The 25,345-nt window shown below is 38.2% G+C and overlaps 2 protein-coding genes across 9 annotated transcripts in view; both read left to right on the top strand.

The window, feature by feature from the left end:
- The window catches only part of MTM1 (myotubularin 1), a 40,484-nt gene extending 32,881 nt beyond the window's left edge, over positions 1-7,603 (top strand). For 5 of the 7 annotated variants that reach the window (XM_068697373.1, XM_068697376.1, XM_068697371.1 and 2 more), the window contains 4 exons: positions 376-468; positions 1,314-1,427; positions 1,772-1,948; positions 4,349-7,603. In XM_068697373.1, coding sequence (XP_068553474.1) covers positions 376-468; positions 1,314-1,427; positions 1,772-1,948; positions 4,349-4,516 — 552 coding nt within the window. In that variant the 3' untranslated portion in view covers positions 4,517-7,603. Of the gene's footprint in view, positions 1-352; positions 469-1,313; positions 1,428-1,771; positions 1,949-4,348 lie in introns of those variants that run through there. The other 2 variants (XM_068697372.1, XR_011101185.1) reach the window with 2 other exon arrangements.
- Positions 7,604-7,766: 163 nt separating this feature from the next.
- Positions 7,767-25,345, top strand: part of MTMR1 (myotubularin related protein 1) — a 38,608-nt gene continuing 21,029 nt past the window's right edge. Inside the window, exons 1-11 of one of the 2 annotated variants that reach the window (XM_068697369.1) lie at positions 7,768-8,014; positions 10,298-10,403; positions 13,566-13,589; positions 17,220-17,295; positions 18,171-18,265; positions 18,692-18,799; positions 19,208-19,309; positions 20,022-20,105; positions 20,752-20,901; positions 21,917-22,105; positions 22,616-22,801. In XM_068697369.1, coding sequence (XP_068553470.1) covers positions 7,875-8,014; positions 10,298-10,403; positions 13,566-13,589; positions 17,220-17,295; positions 18,171-18,265; positions 18,692-18,799; positions 19,208-19,309; positions 20,022-20,105; positions 20,752-20,901; positions 21,917-22,105; positions 22,616-22,801 — 1,260 coding nt within the window. In that variant the 5' untranslated portion in view covers positions 7,768-7,874. Of the gene's footprint in view, positions 8,015-10,297; positions 10,404-13,565; positions 13,590-17,219; positions 17,296-18,170; positions 18,266-18,691; positions 18,800-19,207; positions 19,310-20,021; positions 20,106-20,751; positions 20,902-21,916; positions 22,106-22,615; positions 22,802-25,345 lie in introns of both variants that reach the window. The other variant, XM_068697370.1, reaches the window with a different exon arrangement.

Here is a 25,345-nt window from a genome sequence, read left to right as displayed (position 1 = left end):
GGGAGAGAAGAAAAGCTATCTGTGCAGATAGCTTCATGGTACAGGTTCTCTAGTGGTTTAAGTTATAAAAGAAGACAAAGTGTATAGCTTGGCTTTTGATAAATGTATTATGGAAATATAGTTCAAAATGTTTTATTTGCAATATAATGGGTGCTTTAACAATTGTATTTTTCTGTTACATAGAACTTGGGCTTTTAATAAAAGGACGACTTTGGAATAGCTCTCCTTCATGGTACAATAAGTAGTTCTGAAATTGTAAGAACAGGTGGTTCTGTTACAGAAGTGGTTATATTCTAATGTAAAATAAGAAATAGTGTCTATCAGCCATAAAATGGACTGTTTTCGTTAACAGGAGGTTGTATTGCTTCGTTTCAGAGAATAGGCCATGGTGATAAAAACCATGCTGATGCAGACAGATCGCCCATCTTTCTCCAGTTTATTGATTGTGTGTGGCAGATGTCTAAACAGGTATGTTATGTCATTCTTCAGAAAGTAACACTGTTCAGAGGTTACTAAATTCAAAACCTAGGTCTTAAAAAAAAAAAAAAAAAAAAAAAAAGGTATTTCAAGAGAACAGAATACCTCTCTGCTCTGATGCTGTAGAAACAAATATATTTACTTTCAAGCCATAGCAGCTCTCTTGCCTATTTCTAAAAGTGTTATCCAACAAGCAGTAGTTATGTTGCTTAATACAGGGCATTCAGGGATAGCATGCATTGGAGATGGGCTTGTTGGAGGTACATTGAGAGATGTGACCGGGCAGAAAGCTTTTACAAAAACTGTAACCAGCTAGCTTAGCAGGGTTTGTGTTTCACTTCATTTTTTTTGTGAAGCTGTTCTTTGAAATAGTGGTGTTTTGTCAAAGCTTGGGAGGTGTTGTGTGTTGTGATTTAAACATAGCTTCAGTAAGTAATGAAACAAACTTGGTCTGAACAGAATTAGGAGGCCAAGAATTAGGAGCTAAACCCTTATTTTCTTACATGGTGCTGCGCTATAAAGAGGGCACTATGGATATCTTAATCTCTTTCTACTACAAACATAACAGTAACCATTCAGTATTGTATTCTCTTTAGGAAATAATGATTAATTGGAGTGTTTTGAGGGTATAGTTCTTTTTAATGGCTAGTTTGAGGAGATGGAACACCTCATGACTTCTGGACTCTTATTCTGCTATGAAATATATGGAAGTATTAGGTTAGAAAACATTTAAAAATATTTTTGGCTTCTAGGTGCCTTTCTTAGTCTCTTAACCAGGGCATGTTCATCTCTCTGGTTTTGCAATACAAAGAACAAATTTTCCTTTTCTGTTTTAGTTTCCTACAGCCTTCGAATTCAATGAGCAGTTCTTGATTACAATCCTGGATCACTTGTACAGTTGCCGGTTTGGTACTTTCTTGTACAACAGCGAGTCTGTTAGAGAAAAAGAGGTCAGTCAAACCACTGTTTAATTGTACTCCTATCTCAGTGCTAGATGATTATAAAAAGTTCTGATTGTGTTGTATTTACTACATTCCTTATATGACAGTGTTCTTGAACTGGCTGTATTCTCATGGTAGAATAGTTGGTGAATTCCTTGTTTTTTCTAGCATAAAGACTATGCAGTTGCTAAAGTACTTGTCAAAAACTGTTTTAGGAATATTTCTAATACAGTAACTTCTACAATCCTAAGTTAATCAGGAGTGTATTATTGTTAGAATGTAACTGTGGCTTCTGTGATGGGTTTCCTGATTCTGTGCAAATATTAACAGTTCCTATTTCAATTTCATTTCAGAAAGTGACTGAAAAAACATTGTCGTTATGGTCTTTGATAAACAGCGAAAAATCTAAATACACCAATCCTTTTTATAGTAAGGAGCTAAATCGAGCTCTCTATCCAGTAGCCAGTATGCGTCACCTTGAGCTCTGGGTCAATTACTACATTAGATGGAACCCAAGAATTCGGCAACAAGTAAGTAAATTGTCCAAAATGTACAAAACGCTTGGAGATATTGAAAATAGGTTTTTGTGTCACGACTAATTTGTAGAAGAGTATCTGCAATCTGTTCATTTTTTTTAAATATTTCATTTGTAAGGATAGAAGGGAAAAAAAAATGAAAATGATAAAGTTTTTGGTTTTGACATCACCCAACTTCTCATAACACAAAGCTTAGTTCACTGCATAGTGTAAGTCATCCTCTAACTCTTTGGAGCCTCTTTTCTTGGGGGCAGGGTTGAGAGAGCATTTTTAAGGGCTGTGGATATTACTAGAGGGTGAATGACAATGCTTAGAAGTAGTGCTTACTGAACCCTGGGGAGTTAGAGCACTGGCATCACAAGCACGCTTCACTGCATTTGCATTGTCTTTCTCTTTTTTCTGGGAGAGCATGCAAAGTCCTTTACAAAGTAAGATGAACTATTCGGTTCCTCTTTTGGAACTGCTATTTCTGTTGATGGTTTATAGTAAATTCTTCCTGTTTGTTGTTGTTGTTGTTGGGTTTTTTTTTGCTAAAGCTTTGACCCAACATTTACATTGTTTAAATACTGAAGGAAGGCTGTTAAGTATACTAGTGAATCAGATTGAAAATCCAGGAACACTTTTATCAAACTATACATAATTTATTTCTGCACTTCTAATGCTTGATATCTGAATGCTCAATTTTTGTTACATTTGTGCTAAAAATCTAGGCAATATGGCATGTAAATATAGTGTACAGAGACTTATTTGTCCTGCTTAACAAGCTGTGTAGTTTTGAGGAGGAGAAAACAGAGGAGCAATTTCTTTGACAGAAGCAGTGTTCACAATCCAGATTCTGGAATGAATCAGGAGTTTTCAAGCAATGCAGTTCCTCTTTCTGCAGCTGATCTCCTATATTATTTACAGTACTCTAGAGGCTGTAAGGAAGCCAGACAATATGCTATATCTTCTTGCAAGTATGTCACCAGTTTTAATTTCACGTTCTCATTTTAAGGCTTCTGTTGCTTGCTGTGAAAGATGAAGGCATTTCATAAAAGATGAATCCAAAAATATTACTTAAAGTGAGGATACTTAGGGTATGCAAACTAGCTGTAGTAAATCTACTTTAAAGTGGTCTTTGCCATTATTCAGGAAAAATTTTTGGCAGGAGTTTCTTATTAGATATGCAAGCCCTTGTGATAACATCCTGTGCTTCTGCTAGTGGTACCTCCTTTTCACCATGTTTATGTTTGAAATGCAACAAATTTGTTTGTTGCACATGAAATTTACGCTTTGTCTTGACAAGCATCTGAGTGGTGCATGTGTGGCATGAACCCTTTTTTTGAGATGACCTTTCTTAGTGTCATTACATAGAACCATGAGGGCATCAGACTTCTGCCTGATAAAGTTTGGTCTGTCACAAACAGCACTGTTAACCCTACATCTCTCATCATCTTAGTAACTAGGTTCAGTCTTTGATCCAACTTCCACATTTGCTTCAACACTTATTACCTCCTTCTCTGGGGTGCATAGCAAGTGATTTGTCTGAGAGTCACTGGTTAGTTGTTTTTGACCTGGTAGGGTATTTAAATTTGCTTCTGCAAATTTTCTGTTAATAACTATACGGGCATAGAATTGAGAAACAGCAGCAACTTCTTGACAGGCATATAATAGTTAAAGGTAATTTAAAGCCTGTATCTACTTTGGATATTTATAACATTTCTTTTCCATTTATTTTATTACTCTATCTGTATGAAGGAAGCAAAACTTAAAACAGATCTAGTTGTTTTTGCTCTGAGTAATCTCCTGAAAGCTTGAGTAGTTGATTTTTAAACACGTTCAAGTCTGTTCAGAGTATTCACTAATGAACTTTGCATTTACTTCACTTGTTCATTTATATATAGTTGCAAAGTTACTGTTAAAAAAAAAAAAGTAATTTTCATCAGTAAGAGTGGTTATTTAATCTAAAAATTTGGATTTCATCTTAACCTGATCAGCATAGCTAAACTTCAGTCTGGCTAACCACTTTTTTAGGAAGACAAGACATTAGAACTCTGGAATCTACTAAAACCTCTTAAGTCAGGAAGAGAAAAGCTGTGGATGAGATACTCATCTTACACACAATATTAGATAATAAGAAAATAAAATCCATATACTCCAGGAAATTCTGCCTCATTTTTATTGAGGTAGGAAGAATTGTTTTGAGTAAAGCAAGATTTTGCTTTGGATGAAAACAACTTTAACCCAGAGGGCTCTTGCATTATAGAATCAAATATTTCTCTTTAGCTATGACTTGGTACGTGTGTTGGAAACTAGAAATACTAGGTACTACTGGGAAAACTACAGATACTGAAGCATCCTTTATAGATGTACTTGGACTGAAGTGATAAAGGACTAATACAGATCTCTTTCCAGCAGCCAAATCCAGTGGAGCAGCGTTACATGGAGCTCCTTGCATTACGGGATGATTATATGAGGAGACTTGAAGAGCTACAGATCACAAATAATTCTAAGATATCCAACTCATCAGCCTCATCAACATCTCCCTCACAAATGATGTCCCAAGTACAAACGCATTTTTGAAGAAAAAGTTGGCTTCTTTCTCTATTCTAATAGCAAGTGGTGCTTACTATAGATCTATAGTATAAAGAAGAATATTTTAATGCCTTACATTAGACTGTCCTAACACAAAGTATTTTAGACTGTCTTCATTTGAGGAGGACTTCAAAACAGATGAAACCAACTCTTCATTTATGTGCCTTTCAGAACCTGTGGAGTGGGAACATGAATAATCAGCTTCTAGTTACGGAATGCTTTGAGTTATTTTGGAAAGCCTGGTACAATTGAATTGAAATTGATTGATTGTTTTCCTAAGAATGCTTTAATTTATTGCATTGTAGGTTGTGTTCCTGTGAGGGAATTCATGCTCAGTCTGGGTTGTGAATAAAATACATGAACACCAATAGGAATATTCACATTGTGTAAAATTAGGTATGTGTGTATTCCTGTTAGGAATAGGATTATGGACTTCATGAGGCAAAAATAAATCACATTGTAAGATTTCAGAGAAGTGTTGAAATTTTCTGGTTACCTGAGAATTCCAAATTTTCCTGTTCCAAAATAAGTGAAAATCTGGAAGGAATTTCTCTGATAACTTCTCTTTCTAACTAAATTGTTAAAATAGCCCAGTAGGTACCAAAATAAAATAAAAATCTATTTTTATTGTAACTCTTTTGAACAAATGACAATTGTACTGGATTCTGGGAAGTCCTTTTTTGGTTAACTGTTGAACATTTCAGTATATTACAAATTATCACTGTAGGCTTTTTGGATTAATACAGAATAAAATGCTTCTAAAGAAGGTTGATAAAATTAAAAACATACCCACAGGGACATTGCTTAAATATCCAGCAATAGCCATTGTATTAAACCATGAGTATGTCTTATAAAAAAAAATAATGTGCCTGTTTAGAGGAGCTTTCATACCAAAGTAGGCAAAAAAAAAATCAATTATGAATACTGTTGAAAACTTGTAAATTTCTAGTTTACTGTTTAATGTATATTTAACTTTTGTTTAATGAATTTATTCTTAAATATTTAAGGGATTTCAGTATATGAGATTGCATATAGTGTGTGCACTTATATTGAACCTTCCAGTGAGTTCTAGTTTGAAGTCTTCATTTCAGAGGCTTTTTTTTAAACCTTTAATTTGTTTTTTTCAGGTATTTTTTAATAGTTGCAAGCATTTCTTATGACAGCACAGACCTTGCTACTTGATATTTAATTAGGATTTTGCATGTTCTCAGAAGTTTAATGATATGCAGGCAAACTTTGCAATTCAGAATCTGTTGAGGACTGATACTGTTATTTTTAAGGAGTTGTTTTGATGCTTGAGACTTCTATCACTGTAAATTATTGTACATGTGAGTTTTGATCTGCAGGATATAATAGTATTATATATAAATTAAGTTGTGTAAGTATACATAATATAGTTTTAGAAATTCTGCAAGTTTATAAAGTGTAAATATTTTGCATATGAAAAGTAAATTTAAATCTATAGTTCCATAAAGTAAGTCAAAGTTTAGAGGACATCTGAATATTTTTAGAAACAGTATTTTTTTTCAAAGAAATAAAAGTATACCGCATCTTGATTTGATTCAGTATATACACTGAGTTGCACTATTTTTTTCAGGGAAGCTCAGAGCATACTGCATGTGTGTTCTAAATACACGTGATTTCTATGACTTACTTTTGTCCTCTAAATTTCATTCTCCCTTCAATGTTTTTTCAATATGTTTCCAAAATGACATTTAATTCCGCGATCCTCAAATCGTGGCTTGTTGAGGTAAATAAGATGCATTGCTTCAGATGAAGGAGGATACTCAATTGATCATGATATACTTATGTTTTGAAAACTATGCATACTCTGGTATATTTGCCTTCTACTTGCGGTTTATAAAGTTTTTAAGTTGTGGAGTTTTAAAGTTTCTAAACATATACAAGTTTATTAGAGTATTTAAAGTCTGTGTTTGAATTGAATGCATTGGTGACATCTGAGCAGTGTGGAGGAGTTCAGAAAATATAATAGTTTTTACTGTGTAAACACTACATGTTAACCTATTGCATTTGGGGAAGTGTAATATAATGGAAAGGATCTTTTTGCACTTAGCTCATTACATATATTCCATTCTTCATGTTACTGCTGCGGTTGAATGCCATTCTTTGGAACTCTCTAGCATACTAGCTGTGTGCGGGCTTGACTTTTTTCAAGCCAGCAAGTAAGATACTTGGATTTAATTCTATTTTGTGATGGCAATATCAAGTAGACAAATGTAGGGATGTTTTTAATCCAATGCTTTCTGGAAAATACTACTTTAGAGTTATTGTGAATGTAGGCATACAAACTGATCAAAGTTAATAGGAAGCTTTTCATCTTTCCATTTAAAGGAGTGATTTGGGCTGTCGTTCTGCAATGCACTGCGAGGCAATACACTGTATCTGTACAATAGCTCCCCACTCAGTCCCCATCCTCTCTTCTCAGCTGTGTGGGTTTTGCATAGCAGCTTCAGAAATAACTGAAGTTAACACGTTACTGTAGCCGTGGTAGTCAGGAACAAAATAGAGAAAGTTTTGGAGGTGGTGAGTAAGAATTAGGCACTGAGTGCCTTTTTCAGGAGAGGGGAAAAATGCAGGGCTGAGCTGTAAAACCAACAGCTACAAACACCTGACAGCCGGTGTGGAACATCAGTCTCAGAGCTGTATTTTAGTGGTGGCTTTTTCATTTTTATTTTTGTATTCTTTCTTCCATGGACCTGAGCGGTTAACCATTTCTGTACCGGGCTTCCCTTGCAGAGGAAGCTGCTGCTGAACGCCTTCTGTCTTTGCTGTTTGCCTTATCCCCCCCAGCACCGCTGTTGGGGTGCACCCTAGAAACCATTTGCATACTACCTCCTTTCGATGTATGTTTAAACTCTGCCTTCAGCTCTCTTTTTGTCCCGTCCTGTCTCATTTGCGTCTAGCATTGTGTCCCCCAGAAGGCAGCTTTGTGTGCCCGGCCAGCCTTCTGAGGTGCTCTCCTTGCCTAACACCCTCAGCTGGCCGGAGAGAGGGGGCTTGCGAGCCATGTACGCGTGTGAAGGAGAACCCAATAAAGCTCTCACTTTGAACCCAGCCGCCTCAAGCCAACGTTTAATTGCCTCTGTGTGTGTGTGTGTGTGTGTGTGTGAGGGGGGAGGCAGCCGCGGCTCCCCCTCTCCCTCAGCCCCGCCGCCTCCCTCCTTCCCCCGCCACACGGGGCCGCTGCCCGCCCTGCCGGTGCCGCGGAGGCCTGTGGGTAAGCCCCGCCGCCCGCTGACAGCTCTCGGCCGCCGCCGGGGCCCGAGCGGGGCCGGGCTGAGGCGGCAGGGCCGGGCCGGGCCGGGCCGGGCTGGGGCCGGGCGCCATGGAGCGGGCGGCGGCGGCCGGGCCGCCGGGGGAGGGCGGCGGCGTGGTGAGGGGCCGCGCCGGGAGGCCGGGGGTGGCGGCGGTAGCAGGAGCAGCGGGGACCGGGTCGCGGCAGGCCAGCACCGAGACGCTGGACAGGTGAGAGGGGAACGGGGCGGGGGGGGACCGGGGCCGGTCCCGGCGCTGCAATCCGGCACAAATCGGCGGCCGCCGGGTTTCCTGCCTGCGGTCGCGAGCTGCTGGCTCCGGGCGGCGGGCCTGCAGGATTTGGGGTTTTTTGGGGGAACTGCGTAACTTCTGGTCCGGGCGGAGGCGGATGAGGCGGCTCTCGCCGTGCTGTTCGGGCCGTGCTGGGGGTGTTTTCAGGGCGGAAGGCGGCTGTGGGGGTGCCCCGCTGCCCTGCCAGGCGGGGGGCAGCTGCTGGGGGCTCTGCACGCAGGGGTTGGGGTCCCCGCTGTGCCCTGCGCCACACTCAGAGACAGGCTCACTAGCCTAAAATCCTTAAACAAGCTGAAACTTCACTTACACGAAGGAAAGGGAAACAACGCTGGGTTTAGGAACTGGTGCCAGGCTCCACGTTTACGGGCTTTTCCCTTGGGAGAAACCCAAGGGAGTTTTACATCCCCCTAGCAAAGCTGGAAATCAAAGGCCCGTTACCCATCACCAGCATTTACATCTCTATTCCTTCCTATGGTGCTTTCATACCTCAATTTTCATCTTTTTTTTATTTTCTCCTGATCCTGCTGGACCCTAGAAGGTTACACCGATGCTACATCACGTAATTTATTTGCCGGTGTGGTTGCAGCAGGCTAAGGCGCTGTGCGTGACCTGGGAGGGAACAAAACACACTGGGGTGCTCCCCGCTGCACAGGCAGGGCTCAGGCTGCGATCTGCCCCCTCCGATACACTGAGGTGTGCTGGGCCTCGGAGGTGTGCCTGTGCACGTTTGTTTCCCTCCTGGCATCAAGTTTGTTGATCTAGTGATTCCCCGGGGAAGATAAGCCAAAGGGAAATAAATCCTTTTCTTAATTAGTTATTTGGAAACAAACTTAGGCAAACCCTAAAGAGATGTACTGGAAATCAAGAGATGTGAGGGTAGGTGAAATAAATGAGCTCAGGAAGGGATTACTGTAGATTTCTAGCTCGTTCCCTGTTTTGCAAAATGTAGGTGAAAGTTTCTCTAAGTGTCCTAACAAAAGGGTTAGAGTTTATTCCATGTTCAAGCAGGAATATCACGGATGTCTTACTTGCAAAATAGCATTTTGTGACCTGGTACTGTGTAGAGTTTTGCAGGTGGGGAGAAAGCTGCCAAAGTTTGTCAGCAAAGTTTCTAACTTCATGCCTGAGAAACCTTCGTGTTGGCTGCCTGCCCCTACCTAGACTAGCACAGTTAGCGTGAAGAAAGACCTCTAGTTAAGTAGCAATTTGTCATCATCTGCCGTTATCCCGCCCTCCTAACATCCCGGTTGTACCTGTTCTGTGCTGGCTGCGTGCATGTAGTGATTCACTTCATTCTCACGGGATACACACAGAATCCCAAGCTAATTTGTGAATGAATTTTAAAAACGAATTGAAATATTCTGTTTATGTTTGACTTCCGAATAAGCGTTAAATCTCATCAGATAATGGCACGTTTTGAAGCAGATCTGGTGCACTTCACGGGGCTGGCAACCACTCATAATTGCTCTTCACTGTCAATGCTGTGTTACTTGTAAGCTGTGCTAGCTCAGGCAACTGCTCTAAAATGCATCCTCTCTGATGCAGTGCAGTTCTGCTGTTCAGATTTGTTGTCTTCAGGGTTCTTCTAAACAGCCCATGCTGCAGAATTCATTGCTGTGGCACGGGAAGGCCAGTTGTGAACATTATTCAGAGATTATTTTATGAATAGAAAAAAAAAAAAGTAGCTAAATAGAAGCTACTCTTTAGAAAACATACATTTTCTATTTTTAATATCAGTATAGAATACAATATGACAGTAGTATGTGTTTTTAAATGCTAGCATAGAGGGATTTTCCTATAGAAAATCCATAGAGGATTTACTGAATAACCAGGAAATAACAATAAAGAAAGTATAAGGTGTTTCCTGTTACTTGATCAAATTCATTGCATGGATGGTGTTAAGAAAAATATGGGTGAATGTTGAAGAATTTACACTGGATAATGAAACCAACATTTCTGTAAGCTCCCGGGTCCCTAAGCACACTTTTGACCTTTTGATAGTACTACATCTCTGATAAGATCCAGTGAAATTCTTTTCCCTGAGTGGTTCAATGAAATAATTGCATTCTGTTCACAAGAACAATTTTTGTAATGTTAATGATCATTTATGGCCTCCTTTTGCATATGTGCTCAGTGGCTGTGCTGTTTTCAATGTACATCTTGAATTACTGCTGAATAATTTCAAATCTTCTGTTCTTGTAGCCCTACTGGATCACATGTTGAATGGTGCAAACAGCTGATAGCTGCAACAATTTCTAGTCAGATTTCTGGGTCAGTCCCTCCAGAAGGCGTGTCCAGAGACTACAGGGTAAGTGACTTGAGGGATGCATTGGTTTGGTTGAGATAAGAATGAATGATCAGGAAAGTCCTTGCTACCTATTTATCAGGTGGTAAGTACTTAAGTGGTCTCTGAATGTGTCAGAACTAGAGACGTCTCATTATGCACCGGCATCTTTTGAGTCTCTTCTGTGAGTAGTGGCATTGAAGTCTATAGGAAAATCAAAAGTCAATGTTTTAAATAAAAAGCCAAAAGTGAGTTGTCTTTCCTCTTGATTACTACATCAAAAAAACCCTGGTAAAGTAGATTAATAATTACAGGTTGAAATTGCTTCTAGTGTCATCTGGAGTACAAAATTGAGCTCTTCAGATTTCACCAAAAAAAAAAAAAGCATATGTCATTGTTACTGTGCAAAGAACATAAATGATTATCATTTTGCATGGGGTTTCACCAGACGGAGAGAAATTAATGTCAAACAAAACAAAATCACTTGTTTTGTTCCCTCCCGGCAACATTTTTGTCATTAAAGTAGCGATTGCACGGTGTGCTTTACCTAGGTTTCATTATGCTTTTCATCCCCTATTTTGTGCTCATTTGCTGTTTCCAGTACGCCGACAGCCAACTGAACTATCAAGAGTTGAGCAAACCATCTAGAGTAGAGCATACTCAGTTTTCATCGTCTGATAAATTTACAAGTCACCCATGTGTCAAGTCCCCTTAAGAAAGGCAGGCTGTTGCTCTCTGGATCTGAGTCCTCTCAGATCCTTTTTCTTCCTGGATTTGAAAGAATTTTATGTTCTTTATGCAAAATGGCCAAATGAATATTTTACCTTTCTTGTTCTTAACAAGATTTTAAATTATTTACTAATAAGCTCTGCGATTGAAGTCTATTGTCTGGAAACAGCGTATTTTAGCTTCTGTGACTGCAGGTCAGATTCACCCCAAGCTTGGAGATGAATCTACAAAATGTTTTTGATCGCAGTCTGTTTAGAAATTCACCTCACAGAGTTTCACATCATTGGCACAGTCAGCAGCTTATCCTCATAAAAAAGGGCAGCTCTTTCCTACTATGGCAGCTGAATTGCAAATGCTTACTTGAGGTCAAGGCTAACATCTTTGATAAAACGTTGTGGGAAACCTTGCATTACAGCTGTCGATGTTGTATTTGCCCTGTAGATCAAGGACTTCATTTTAGCAAAATCCAAGTGTGTAAGCTTGGTGCTCAGTTTGTCTCTGAGTTGTATGACAACTCTCCAGAGTACAGAGCGCTATTTTATTCTTAGTATCCTCGTTCTCTATTCCAAAGTCATCTTGGATATTGCTTAAGAGGAATAAGTCTTTCGAGGCCTAATTAGAAGTGTTTAACTCTGCTTTGTTCTCTGTTTCTTAGAAATAAAAAAAATTAAGCCTTACAGTATTCAGAATTGTGGAAAAATGGTATTTGCCATCACGTGATTGTGATTTGAACTCCCGTATTTGTATATAACATCATGTAATTTTTTTAACCTAGAATTTCTTTATTTAAATTCTGAACCAGTATCCTGTAGAGAGCTGTCTAGGAAAGGGTTTCCTTTGCACTTAGCTTCTGTGCAAGAAGTTGAGTGGTGCTGCCAGTTGCTTAGTCAGGACCACAAACACGCTGGGTTTGCGTAGTTCCAGAATGACAATTCAGTGCCACACGTGCAGCATTCAGAAATGAACATAAGCTCAATATTTTGGAAAGATGTGGTTGAAGTTGGCATGTGTGTAAGTGAAGAAAAATATGCACGGGCTAAAACTAAGGAAAATACAGAAAGTTTATTTAGAAACTTTACTGCCCAGATATTAGACCTTCAAGGGTTTCACTTATTGAACAGTTTTCTTCCTGAGTGAGGATAGTTAATTATGCTGACCAATTCTGAATTGCATATGACTTCATATAACATTGAGACTCTGCTTGATTTTGCCTGTGATTTAAGTAATCTGTCCAGATGTGTGTAGCACCTTTTGGCATGTTTTTCATGTGCCAAACCAAAGCTTTTGGTTTTTGTGGTGTCTTACAACAATGGAAAGGTTTTTATTTTCGTCATTATAACACCAAAACCAATAGTGCCCAGCATTAGCAAGTGTTTAAACAAATTTATAGTGGTGATTCAAATTCTTTAAAATTAATCTGTATTTCATTTCATATATGTGCAAGTTCCTGGTACAGAAGTCAAACTTCATTATTACTGTGGAGTTCCCATGTAAAAAGATGATGAGTTTATAACTCAGTTTCCTTTCAGGCATCTTTCCCTTTTGGTTCCCACTGCTCCACTCCTTGAGTCTCTGTTACCTTTGGCTGCCTCACATCCTGCATTTAGAGTATTTTACAACTTAGAAACTTCAGATAGGGCCGGATGGTCCGTCTGCTGCTGGAACTGGCCAAGCTGTTCTCCTGCTTTCTGCTGGATTTATCAGGAACTCTTGAGTTTATTTTTTTTATTATTAATTATTAATTTTTTAATATTTCAATCAATATGTTTGCACAGAGGTAAATACACAGATTCTTGTATCTACTGGTGTCTTCTGTGTTACTCACTCAAAATCAGTTTATCAAAATGTAATTTGGGGTGGGGGAAGCAGACAAATCAAACAGAAGCAAAGGGGCTGTAAAGGAACCATCAAAACCAGAGGCTGCTGTGTATGCATGCTCTGCCTGGAGAAAGGTCGTGAGGGAGGGGTGCCTATAAACGAAAATCACCTCGGTTGCAGTAGCTGAGTGTAAATACGCTTAGAAATAAGATGAGAAGAGCTGGATGTCTTTGTTTTGCCATTTTAATCTAAAATTTAATTTGGATGGTATGTTTCATAGCCATTATTGCAGGCTTATGGTCTACCACCTAGGCGGCTTGCCAGGCTCTTTCTTCTCCTTTCACAACAGCACGTTGTAACTGGATAAAAGGGTGATTAGAAATACGTTTTTCAAAGGAGTTTGGCATTTGTTTCATCGCTAAAATGAAGCAGCTAGGTTGTTTTCAGAGCAAGGCAGTTTTGCAGATGGGAGCTACTGGATCCACGTAGGGTTTTTTGGGTTTTTGTTTTTTCAAAATCCACCTGTAATTAATATGCTTGGAAGTAGAGTTCTTCTGGAAATCCTATGAAGTAAGATACAGTATCTTTGACAATCAAAACCCTGTTTTGTTGGATAACATTTTGTATTTTAACTAACAGGTGTTCAGGAGGCCTGACATACGGGTAAGATTCCCCTTGGCTAGCAGTAAGACGGCCTCCTACCTGTTTGTCTTTTGTGCTGTGTGAGATCTTGGTGTGTCAAGCCTTCTTCTTTACTTCATTAATGTTTTTTATGAAGCAGTCAGACCGTTTTGCTACGCAGTGCAACAGCTTCTTTGCCATAGAAATGCTTTATACATGTTACTGTGTTTTCATGAGCAATAAAAGTCGATGTGTAAGAGAGCAGTATATTTAAATGATGTTATGAATGTGCAATACTAACTCCAGTTTTATCACATTAATTTTGACAAAATGGATGCTTGCAACTGAGGCTTACATGCTTTGGACTACAGAGCACTGTATTAGCAACTCTAATGTGTTACCTGTGCTGAAGAATATTAATGGTTAAAAGCGTTACGTCTTTCTCTGTCCTCTTTAAATAAGATTCCGATTCATGCTTGCCTTTGTACATGTTTTACCTTAATTGCTACAGCCCCGTAGAAGAATTAGAAGTTAGGTTTGAAGTCGGACGCTAGTGCAATGACCTACATCTTTTTATCTTTTTAATGATAATTTTGGGACCAGGTCTTGCCCATTCCTCATTGGAGATTAAAAAAAAAAAAAAAAAAAAAAAAAAAAAAAAAAAAAAAGCATGCCTTGTTTTCTTGTCCCTCTCTCTTAGAAACATTTATGGAGTGAGAAATGATCTGGACAGTGTTCTGACATTGTTCATGAAATGTGTCTAACGCCTTTATTCACACAAAGAGCTCTTGTTCAGTCGCACACCAAGAGATGAAGTCTGAATGATTTCTTTTTCTCATCTGTTGTTTACATATTTGGAATGATGTGTTTAGGCCAGTCATACACATCCAAGTTGATCTTTTTTTTTTTTTTTTTGCTTGGAATAGAAGGCTCTTGAAATATTTGGCATGGAATGAGTAACAGAAATTGATTGTTTTCCTTCGGTTTTTCGTAGCTCTTTGTAAAGGCTTTGATCTTTGAATGATCTTCTGTGCTTCTCTTTCTTTCATTTATTTAAAATATTTTGGTGTTTTTGCTGCTCCTTCTAGTTTTCTCTCAGGGATCATGATATCTACTGTAATTTCAGAAACAACATTTTTATGTTTGGAACTTAAGCAATTTCAATTTAACAGAATTCCATCAAGACCTAAATATTAGTAGTCCTTTATAATTCAAAATATTCTTTTATTAATTAAAACTTTTTAAGCACATGTAGAGTCCAAATTATCTGAAGCTATCTGAAGTCCTTCTTTCTTTTTGGGGGGTTCTGTAAAAATACTGTTAAAAGAAAAATTGATTTCAGCAAACAGTCTTAAATTTAGACTGAAATCTGGATTTTCAGCCTATCAAATGAGAAGGTTTTTTCATGTGGATGGGGAATACTGGGATGTCATCAATACAACTTCTCTCTAGTTGATACAGAAAGAAGATGAAAGAACAATTCTGGCTGAATGTATTAAAACAATTCCTTCATTTGACCCAATGACATTTTTGCTTCTACTTGGAGTGCATAGGGACATGATGTTTATTAAACAGATTTAATAAATATTCAGGGTTTGCTACCGACGTGATTGCAGAAAGTAATGTAAAAACGTGAGTAATATTCATATTTTGCCACCAGGAATAATTTTAAGTTCTCTAAAGTTACTGACAAGCAGCAACACAGAAGTTGCTGGAAAAATGCGTGAAACCATAAAACTGAAAGTTCAATTCAGACGTGGTTTACCCAGTAGAGCGTTGTTCAAATTGTCTAAATACTTCTATCTGACATTGAGCTATTTTTTCCTTGAAAGATTGCATGACTTTTCCCCTAATGCTACCATTGCAAGCTGTACTCAATTTCTTCTATTTATAAGCATGTGGCATACCTTGAATTCATTTTCTTCGCTGTGGAGTTGCTTGTCTTAAAAAGGCAGTACATACTTTTTGTGCCTGTGTACTAGCATGGACTCTTTGTGCAAAAGGGAGTCATTTTTAATTTTGTGTTGTGCAAATAACGTTGAATGGGTGGCCCCGAGAGCTTGGCATCTTTTTGTGGAAAGCAGTTTGTGCCAGGAGTGGGAGCATTTGCAGGGCAAAAGTGGAGTTAAAGTATATGCTGTCTCTTTAAGGAAAGAAATGAAAAAAGGGGAAACCAAAAAAGAAAAGATTCTGTCCTTTCACCTGTTGTCTGCATGTTTTTTCTCGTTACTTCTCTCTTACCCTACTGCTGCCTCATGCTATGCAGGAGATTCAGGATGGACACAATGGCTATCATTCTGAAGGAGAAGCTGATCAGGTGGCAAGTTCTACTCCTCTTCCCTTCATTAACTGTGTAGCACAGTGCTGTATGCTAGTACAGTCCATAGAAACCTCATATTTCTCATTTCAGAGAACCAATAGAAAGCATTTAGTGTGTGAACTGGTTCTGTGCTAGGTAGGGCTTCCATCTGATGTGGTGTAGCCCAGCTGTCATGCTACACTTCAGGCCCCATGGGCAGAGCACCCCCACCCACCCACCCGAGTCTGTAAGCGTTGGCTGGTTCTCTGCATGTCATCATCGTTTGTCATCAGGTGCTGATATCAAAGTCTGCTACTACCCAGGAAAATACAAAACCAAAGACCAATTTAAATGTTTTTGGAAGTTACCTAATGAGGGCTTGCATTTTATTTTTGAGGCAGGCAGATCCTACCAATTATTTTTATGTTGATCAGAGCTGTAATACAAGGCAAGACTATCTGTTTACTGTAAAATAGACCATTCTGTTTATTCTCCCTTCACGATGTACAAAATTGAAACCTTACTTTCTCATCATGTTGACCTGAAAGAAGTGTTTTTCTCATATGGTTCTTAAAAGCCCCACAAACCTTTGTTTTCTTAATTAAAATCTTTAGTAAATCTCAGTTGCCAGCAAAGGACCCGAAGGATTAATCGTGTCTCATTCAGGAATCAAGCCAATTACCTAAATGAAAACTTAGGAATCTAGCCCTTGTTTTAAAATCACTGATTTTTCTTCTATATTTCATTATTACTGTGTTCTCAATCTGACCTTCTGGATCCAAAATTCCTGCAGTGGACCTCTTCCGTAACTGTGGCACTCTCAGCAGGGTATTGATTCAGATACAACCTGGTGGGGTGTTTCTGCCTGCTACTAAAAATCAAAAGTAGAATTGCTAAATAAATAAAGCTTCTGCCATAAAAAGCTCTCCGATGAAAATATTCAATTACTGAATGTTCACCGTTAAGAATAGGAAACAGTTTAATATCAGCTTTAAAATGTTCTCAAGTACATTAAAAAAATAAAAGAAAAGAAAAAAGAAAGAAAAAAAAAAGCAAAATAATACCTGCTTTTAGCAAAAGACTAACAAATTATTAATTATAAATTTGAGCTGGTATTGTTCGTGGTTTTGTACGCTATCTGTAGCTCGCATGTGAAACTGTTGCATAAAAGCTTTGTTACTAATATGTTACTAACACCTATGTCTAATATTTATAATACCACATTCTGTGTTTTTAATACAGTTGTGCCTTATAAAAAAGATACACTTCTTGTATTCCAGTAATCTTGTAGTAAAAGCACTTTTTGCATCAAAATGTATCGATGTAGTACAGAGGGGAAGTGAGATTTACTCATGGGTTTGGGTTTCTGCCAGGCACTGCGGGATGGAAACAAACTAGCACAGATGGAAGAGGCTCCGCTTTTTCCTGGAGAATCCATCAAAGTTATTGGTAAGCATACTACTGAGTACCACGTTGAATACTATTAATTCCCTAGCTTGTTTATTTAAAAATAGACTATTATTTCCTTTTGAGTTTTGTTGTTTCAATGTAATGCTAGTTTGGATTTGCAGATTTGATGGGAATTTCTTTTCTTTGTCTTTTAAATCCAAACGTAGACCTGACAGAGCAACCGGATGATTGCTCTGTATAGATAAATCATTTTATGTCAGGAGTTAGTTTGTTCCATGGGGCTGGATGGGGTTGTATTTCTGCTTGGGGCTGCTGAGGATACTGCGTAGATAGAAAAGTTTTAAATTGTGAGAACAAAGAACATGAAGTTTATATAAAACTTCATTTCCAGTTCTTAGCTGGATTTATTTCATTTTGGCCTATGTTGGCAAGCTCTGTTTTAGCAGTACAGTTCTTGCCTAGAAAAGAATGTGTGTTCTTTCAAATAAAAGCATAAATGAAGTTATGAGCGTGACACGGAAAAACTCTGAGGTCAGTTGCATACTCTTCAGTAATTACTATTTGCATGCTCTCTCTCTGAGGTGAGTGTGGGTGCTTTACACCTCTGCGCAGGGACCAGGGCTGCCTGCAGCTAAGAATACCAGCAGGGTGCCAGACTTCTTGTTACCTGTTTGCCCTTAGAGCAGGACATGCTCTCCGAGCAGCACAGCCCTAGTTGCTCAGTAGGTGCTGAGCAGCATCTTGGATTTGGATTATTAAGAGCAGACTTTTTCCTCTTTCCTGCAGTTCAAGTATCAGAATCTTAAGGTATTATGGAACGTCAAAAATCTTGCCATTTTTTTAAATGGAAGTAGATTTTTATGGAACAAATGTCTGTAATGATAAAATAAAGCTTTAATTGGTCTGTTTTTCAGCTAAAGATGTTATGTATATCTGTCCATTTATGGGAGCAGTCAGTGGTACACTGACAGTGACGGACTTCAGAATGTACATCAAAAGTGTGGAAAGGGTAAGCCCTCACTATCTATCTGCATTTCCTTTCGGGTAGAAATATTGCTGAAGTAGATTTCAAAAGGTGACAGGTTTGTTGTAAGTGAAGCATGATCACAGAATCACAGAATCACAGAATTTCTAGGTTGGAAGAGACCTCAAGATCATCGAGTCCAACCTCTAACCTAACACTAACAGTCCCCACTAAACCATATCCCTAAGCTCTACATCTAAACGTCTTTTGAAGACTTCCAGGGATGGTGACTCCACCACCTCCCTGGGCAGCCTGTTCCAATGCCTCACAACCCTTTCAGTAAAGAATGATGTTCCATAGCAGTCTATTAAACAGAAATTGTAGTTGACCCTAATGAAACACACGTGAATAATAAGAGGGTGTGTTCCTCTGGATGTAACAAGATTCATTTGTTTTATTTACAAATTTCAGGATCCACCTTTTGTTGTTGATGTTCCTCTTGGAGTGATAAGTAGAGTTGAAAAAATTGGAGTACAGAGCCATGGAGACAACTCATGTGGTATAGAAATAGTTTGCAAGGTATGACATGGTACAGATTTATTCATGTTAAGGATTTTCATTTCACTTTTCTGTAAGAGGAATCTGCATGCACATTTGCTGTTTCTCTGTCTGCTCACTTCCCTGTATTTAAACCTTGCTTCATTTAGATAATGCATTTCAATTCCTCTTGTGACACTGTGTAATCTTCAATGCTTCTGCCTTTTGTCCCAAGAGTGAATTATTGTTGTGGTATCCAGCAACTCCAAAGACAACTGCAGTCATCTGATACAAACAGTTACAGAACTTTGTTCTGACATGGGTCCAGTGATGTCAGTGACTTAGTGTTACGTATATACTTTCCTTCAGTCATATTTCTTATAACTGCTATTTATTTATTTATTTTTTAAATTTACCCTGGGGTAAAATACTGTGACGTATTTTTGACAGGATATGAGAAATTTGCGGCTTGCCTATAAACAGGAAGAGCAGAACAGATTGGAGATTTTTGAAAACCTTGTAACACGTGCATTTCCCGTGTCTAATGGACTGGTAGGTCTTACGATGTAGAGAAGGCTGTCAGGGTCTGTCCTATTCTTTGAAACTGTAAGTGGGGAAATACAAGTGTGGTATAACAAACATTAAGATATTGATAAATAAAATCTGTTACAGAGCAGGGAAGCTGCTCTGATCCTTTTTCCTTTGTTGCATCATAAAACATTATGCTATGTCTTGCTATCAGTGAAATTAGTGAATTTGTACATAACCATTGAGATGTAAATTTGCCTAATGTTGTTGATTAAGAATAAATATATGTATAGAGACTCTAATTTTCTGCAGCAGATAATTCAGTCTAGAAGGTCTGTATGAAACATAGGTACAACTAGTCGTATTGTTAATTATCTGCGGAATGCTGTTTTGTGTGCTTGTGTGGGTAAGGAACTGGTTGGAAGGTAGGAGACCAGTTTTTTTTAACCAGTTCATCCTGGCTTTGCCTTTGATCTGTTCTATGATCACAGGCAAGTAACTTTAACTGTTTCCTTTCTTGATTTTGTTAATTGCATAGCATCTACTTGAAAGAAAAACTTGTCTTTTATTTACTTTTTAGCATAGTGTTGTCCACTCTTGACTCAAAGTCGTATGACTGCTGTTAAAGAGTTCTAGAAATGTTACATCTGAGATATTATAGGGGTCTGTGTTTTGGAGCTTACTGTGCTTACAGCCTATCAGATAGTAATGTAAGCCTTTGCTTTGTTGTCTTCAGCCTCTTTTTGCATTCAACTACAAAGAAAAGTTTGCTGTTAATGGATGGAAAGTATACGATCCAATGGCAGAATATAAGAGGCAGGTAAGTTACATCTACTTGGCATGTTACTTGTTTGTTTCTCCACCTTCCCCAAAGTCGTTTCAACAACAGCAACAAAAAACTCAAAAGTTTTCATCTCTACATGCAGACACTGTCTAGATCTCATATTTAGGAAATAACAGGGCAAGTGGCCTGACTGGGAGAGTGTTGAGTACCTGCTGAAGTTGATGGACACAACATGTGCTGAATATTTCAGCAAATTGGTCTTTGTTAACATACATTCTTAAGTCCACCTTTTCTAAGTGCTGTTTTTAGAAAACATAGCCTCTACAAAAATTTGGTCTTGAATACACATCATTTAACAGAAGAGTAACCTTAGTTTCTCATTGTAAATCTGGTTTCCCAGCTGCAAAATTATTTCATTATATGATCAGTTTTTACTTGAGTGTACAGCCTATGTATGCAAAATAACCATTTGAAGTGCTTTATAAGGTAATAGGAAAGTCTTTTGGTGTTTTGGTTTATGGTACAGTCTGAAGAGCTAAAGTTTGTAACTTGTTCGTACAAAAATGTGGGCACACTTTATTAAAAAAAAAAAAAAAATGTAGCATACCAAAATTTTCATCACCAAACCCAGATATGTAGAGGTCTAACCTGAAAAATACAAAAATGTTTTGTTTTCTTATAGGGCTTGCCTAATGAGAGTTGGAAAATATCCAAAATTAACAACACCTATGAGCTTTGTGATACATATCCTGCTGTTCTTGTTGTGCCAACCAGTGTAAAGGATGATGACCTCTCAAAAGTGGCAGCGTTTAGAGCCAAAGGCAGAGTTCCAGTAAGTGAAACTTTTACAAGGAGATAGAAGTTCTCTATGTATTTTTAGCTTATAAGAAATGATCGGAGTTCTTCTGGGCTTTTTTTGTTTAACAACAATGGGCCCACTTCCTTCCTGACAAGGGGGCAAAGGAAGAAGAATTAGGCTTGATGGGTTTAGAACTGAAGAAGCCAACTCAAATGTGAGTCTAATTGCTTGGTTATTGTGCTGTGTAATAAATTTTTGGAATTAACACAGTGATGTCTGATGCTAATTCGCATATTAACTTGTGTTCTGATTTGGTGTGTAATCTGTTTCAGCCACGGTGTTTTTTTTGAGAATAGACAAATTTTGCAGGTAGTGTAAGAACCTCTATAACGTGCTAAATGGTTCATGCTGTAGATTTGCTTAGCAAAGTAGCATACAGGTCCATAAATTTCTACATGGAAGCAGTTTTTCTTCCTCTGTTGTTCTTTTCAAACCTAATTAATAAGATACAGTGGCAAGCTTAGTTTTTATTAGAAGTAAAAATTGTTTAGAATTCATTTATGTTTCAAGCTGATCAGATATAGAATAGAATAGTTGGAAGGGACAGAGATCATAGAGTCCAACTGCCTGACCACTTCAGGGCTAACCAAAAGTTACAGCATATTATCCAAATGCCTCTTGAGCACTTGACAAGCATGGGGCATCAGCCACCTCTCTTGGAAGCCTGTTCCAGTGTTTGACCACTCTTACAGTAAAGAAAATTTTCCTGATGTCCAGTCTGAACCTCCCCTTGTGCCATACCCGTGTGTCCCATCATTGGTTATGAGGGAGAAGAGACCGACACTTCCCTCTCCCTTTCTTCTCCACATTTAGGATGAGTGGTGCTGGTGTGTTGTAAATAATGGTTTTGCATCAGCTTGTCCTTAAATTTGCATTTGTTGATTTGCCAGAAAATTGATGCCATGTAGTCAGTGATTGTCTAACTGCTCTCTGGCCTCCTGCTTTTATATTAGTATAGTAAGCTAAAATCATTTTTGCTTTATTCCAGGTATTATCCTGGATTCATCCTGAGAGCCAAGCAACAATAACACGGTGCAGTCAACCATTGGTTGGCCCAAATGATAAGCATTGTAAAGAAGATGAAAAATACTTACAGACAATAATGGATGCCAATGCTCAGTCACATAAACTTATCATCTTTGATGCCAGGCAGAATAGTGTTGCAGATACAAACAAGGTAGGTTGATAACTTAAGTAGCAGTGGTAGTTCTGTCTTTATTTCAGGGCTGAAGACTGAGCAAGAGATGAAGATAAGGAGAACTTGATGTGAAAACAGTTTCTTATTAAAAAAAAATCCCTAGAGCATGGGAAGGAAGGTAAGTTGCTTGGAGCATTTTGGAAAGGCTGGTAGGAGTTGAAGGCAGCATGAAGATAGACCTGAGAAATAATGCTGTAACACCCACAGAAGACCTAAGGTTTCTAAGTAGGACCTAAGTAGTAAAAAGGAGAAACTGTTTGGATGTGTTATCAAATGTTATCAATCCTATTGCAATAGAATTTCTTTATTCTAAGAAAAAAACCTCTCTCCTAGTGCTTCTCACTAAAAGCATATTTTTGGTTTTGTTTTTTCTAGTACTAAAATAATCCTTTCTCAAAAAATCCTGAAACTGGACTGAAATAACTCTTCCAACCTTATACTGAAGTACTGTACATGTTCTTTTCTTTATTTTTACCTTTTGAATGACAGGCAAAAGGTGGAGGATATGAAAGTGAAAGTGCCTACCCAAATGCAGAGCTGGTCTTTCTCGAAATTCACAATATACATGTAATGAGAGAATCCTTGCGTAAACTTAAAGAAATAGTTTATCCTACTATTGATGAGACTCGGTGGTTATCAAATGTGGACTCAACGCATTGGCTGGAATATATAAGGGTAAAACACTTTTGATGTTTAACAATTGTTTCTTAAACCATGTAATTTACTTTCATTTTTTGAAAATGTTACTAAAATAATGTCTGGATTTAAACACATGTCTTTGATCAGGATAATCTTGTAAAAAAAAATGCTTTGTTTTTAAATGGTCACTTAGGACATGGCATTTTAAGTAAAGTATATATTCATTCCATTGTAAATTTGTGTTACCATTTCTATGTATTGGTAGGTAATGAGTTAATCACTGATAGCACTGGTGTTGGACAACGTTTTATTTTCTTGAGAGAGAATGTTTGTGAGCAGCCCAGGGTTATCCTTTCTTGTTGGAAAACTGCCCTGGGAACTTCAGATTGTATGTGAACAACTGCCGAAAGGACTTTGCTGTAGATCCTGCAGTCTTTTCTCATCCTTCTCTCCTTCAATGCAATGTTGGTATTCATGTGTTGGATACCTCCGCCGTCATGGGCTGTTTATAGTCTGTGCTGCACTGGGCTATAATCTGCTCTATTAGTTAACGTAATCTTAAAATAAATCACTATCATAGTTTTACAGTCTGATTAACCTCTGCAATGCTTTTAGAATAGATTATTTCATTATCACATTCACTCTTCTGTTTATGATGAATAGGGGTGGACTGGAATTTGTTTTATTAGCAATTGCCTCACATGTCACTCATGCAAAACATGTTTTGGATTGTTCATTAGTTACATTCTTCTAATAACACTAGCTTGCTAACTGCTGCAGGAGAACCAGTAGAGGGAGCAAATGCTTAAATTAAAAATTAAGCAAATTTAATGACCTTTTGGGAACAGTATAATTTTCTTGTTCGCTTGAAGTTGGACTGTTTCAAGCAGCTTTGAGAATCCAAGTAGCTGGAAACTTTTTTTTTTTTCATTTTTATTTAATCAACCTGACATTAAATACAATCGTCTAGTTTTAAAAGTGGAGGTTTTTAGGCCAGTGGTCACCTTTCATTGACATTGATTTCAGTGGGGTTTCTGCTTTTACACAATGACTGAAGTGGACCTTAATACCATTGTTTCACAGGTGACATTAGCATAGCAGTTTGAAACGTAATTTAAGTTACTTAGAAGATCTGACATATGTGTAACATTCTTCATGAACCTGTCCCTAATATAACCCTTCATGTTACAGTGTGGGCAGCACAAACTGCAGCCTGATTTCTTAAAAGCTGGCATTACCGTGTTAACAGCGCTGATAGCATCTCCTTGTACTTTTATCCAGTAACTGCTTGCCTTCCCTTCCTATTTGATTTGACTCAAAACAGCAATTAACAAATCCACAGCTTTACTCTAATGCCTCTTCTGTTTTCCTGGCTCAGAACAGTGGGATCGCCTCCCAGATTGATATGATCCATTACCAGAAATTCAATTCCCTGGCACTGTGCCCCCAAAAAACACATCGAGTGTGATCTGGAAGTAGCTGGGGAGGCACAGGGTACACTGTGTGTGTGAAGACAGTAGTAACAACTCGGGTCAATTCACTTGCTGTGTTTTGTACACCCAGAATATTTCCTCCTGTCCTCCAAGATACTTTTTCAGTCTTTTAGGGCAGAATCTGTGTTGTCAATTATTTTTAAACCAATTCTCATTTTCTAACCCAATTAAAAGCCAATTATTCATTAGTAGCCCTAACTGAAATATTGTGATGGCTGATAAATTTTGAAGCATCTATGAAGAATAATGATGTTTTGTGGAGAAAGCAGCTCTTTTTTTCTAAAGGCTTTTGCCCAAAGTAGAATAAAATGCTTTGTTTGCTCCGCAGATACTAGTAGTAACTCTGTTTTTTCTTTCCCATTCTCTGCTTATTGCCTGTATGTGTTCTAGCCTTTTTTTTTTTTCAGCTGTACTTCCTCAGAGGTATCTGTATTCTCTTTAGGACAATAGATCAAACTTTTTCATACCTGTATGTTATACAGACAAGTTTTCTGTTTTTATTGAAGACCAAACTGTTTTAATATTTCAGTGCAGTAGATCTTCATAACTGAAGTAACTGGCAGTTAATTAGTTCAGACCACAAGCTTTACTCTCTCATACAAGCTTTTGTAGTGCTTCATGATATTTCTATCCGAGCATCCTTCAGTTGTACTGTAAGAGATACAATCAGTGAAAATTATCTCTAAAACGTGGTTTTGGAATGGCTTCAAAGACTGGTCTTGCGCACTTCTCCTGTGGATGTAGGCCTTCTTTCTTCCCAGAAGATGTTTCTGCATGCCTGGGAAGGGATGAATGCGAGTATTTTGCAAGTTACTGTTTTCTAATGTTGGGATACGAATTTCTCCTGTGCTCCTGTTCTAGTGTTTCCCCCCCACACACATTTTTCAGTGCTATCATAGGTTGTGTTTTAGAGACAGATCTTCACAGGAGAGAGATTATTCAAGTTTTTAATTAAATATAGAGAGCAGCCAAAGAAAACTAGGAGAGGGTTTTTTGTGGGGGAGACAAATAACAAGTTCACACAAGTGGTCTCAGTTCTGTGCCATCTCTCCTTTGCTCCCCAGCGTGCCTCTGAACCCAAGTTATT

The sequence above is a fragment of the Anas acuta genome, chromosome 13, assembly GCF_963932015.1.
Source record: "Anas acuta chromosome 13, bAnaAcu1.1, whole genome shotgun sequence".
In the NCBI taxonomy this organism is placed as follows: domain Eukaryota; kingdom Metazoa; phylum Chordata; class Aves; order Anseriformes; family Anatidae; genus Anas; species Anas acuta.
Note: the sequence above shows the minus strand (reverse complement) of the source record. Positions and strands in the feature narration are given on the sequence as shown.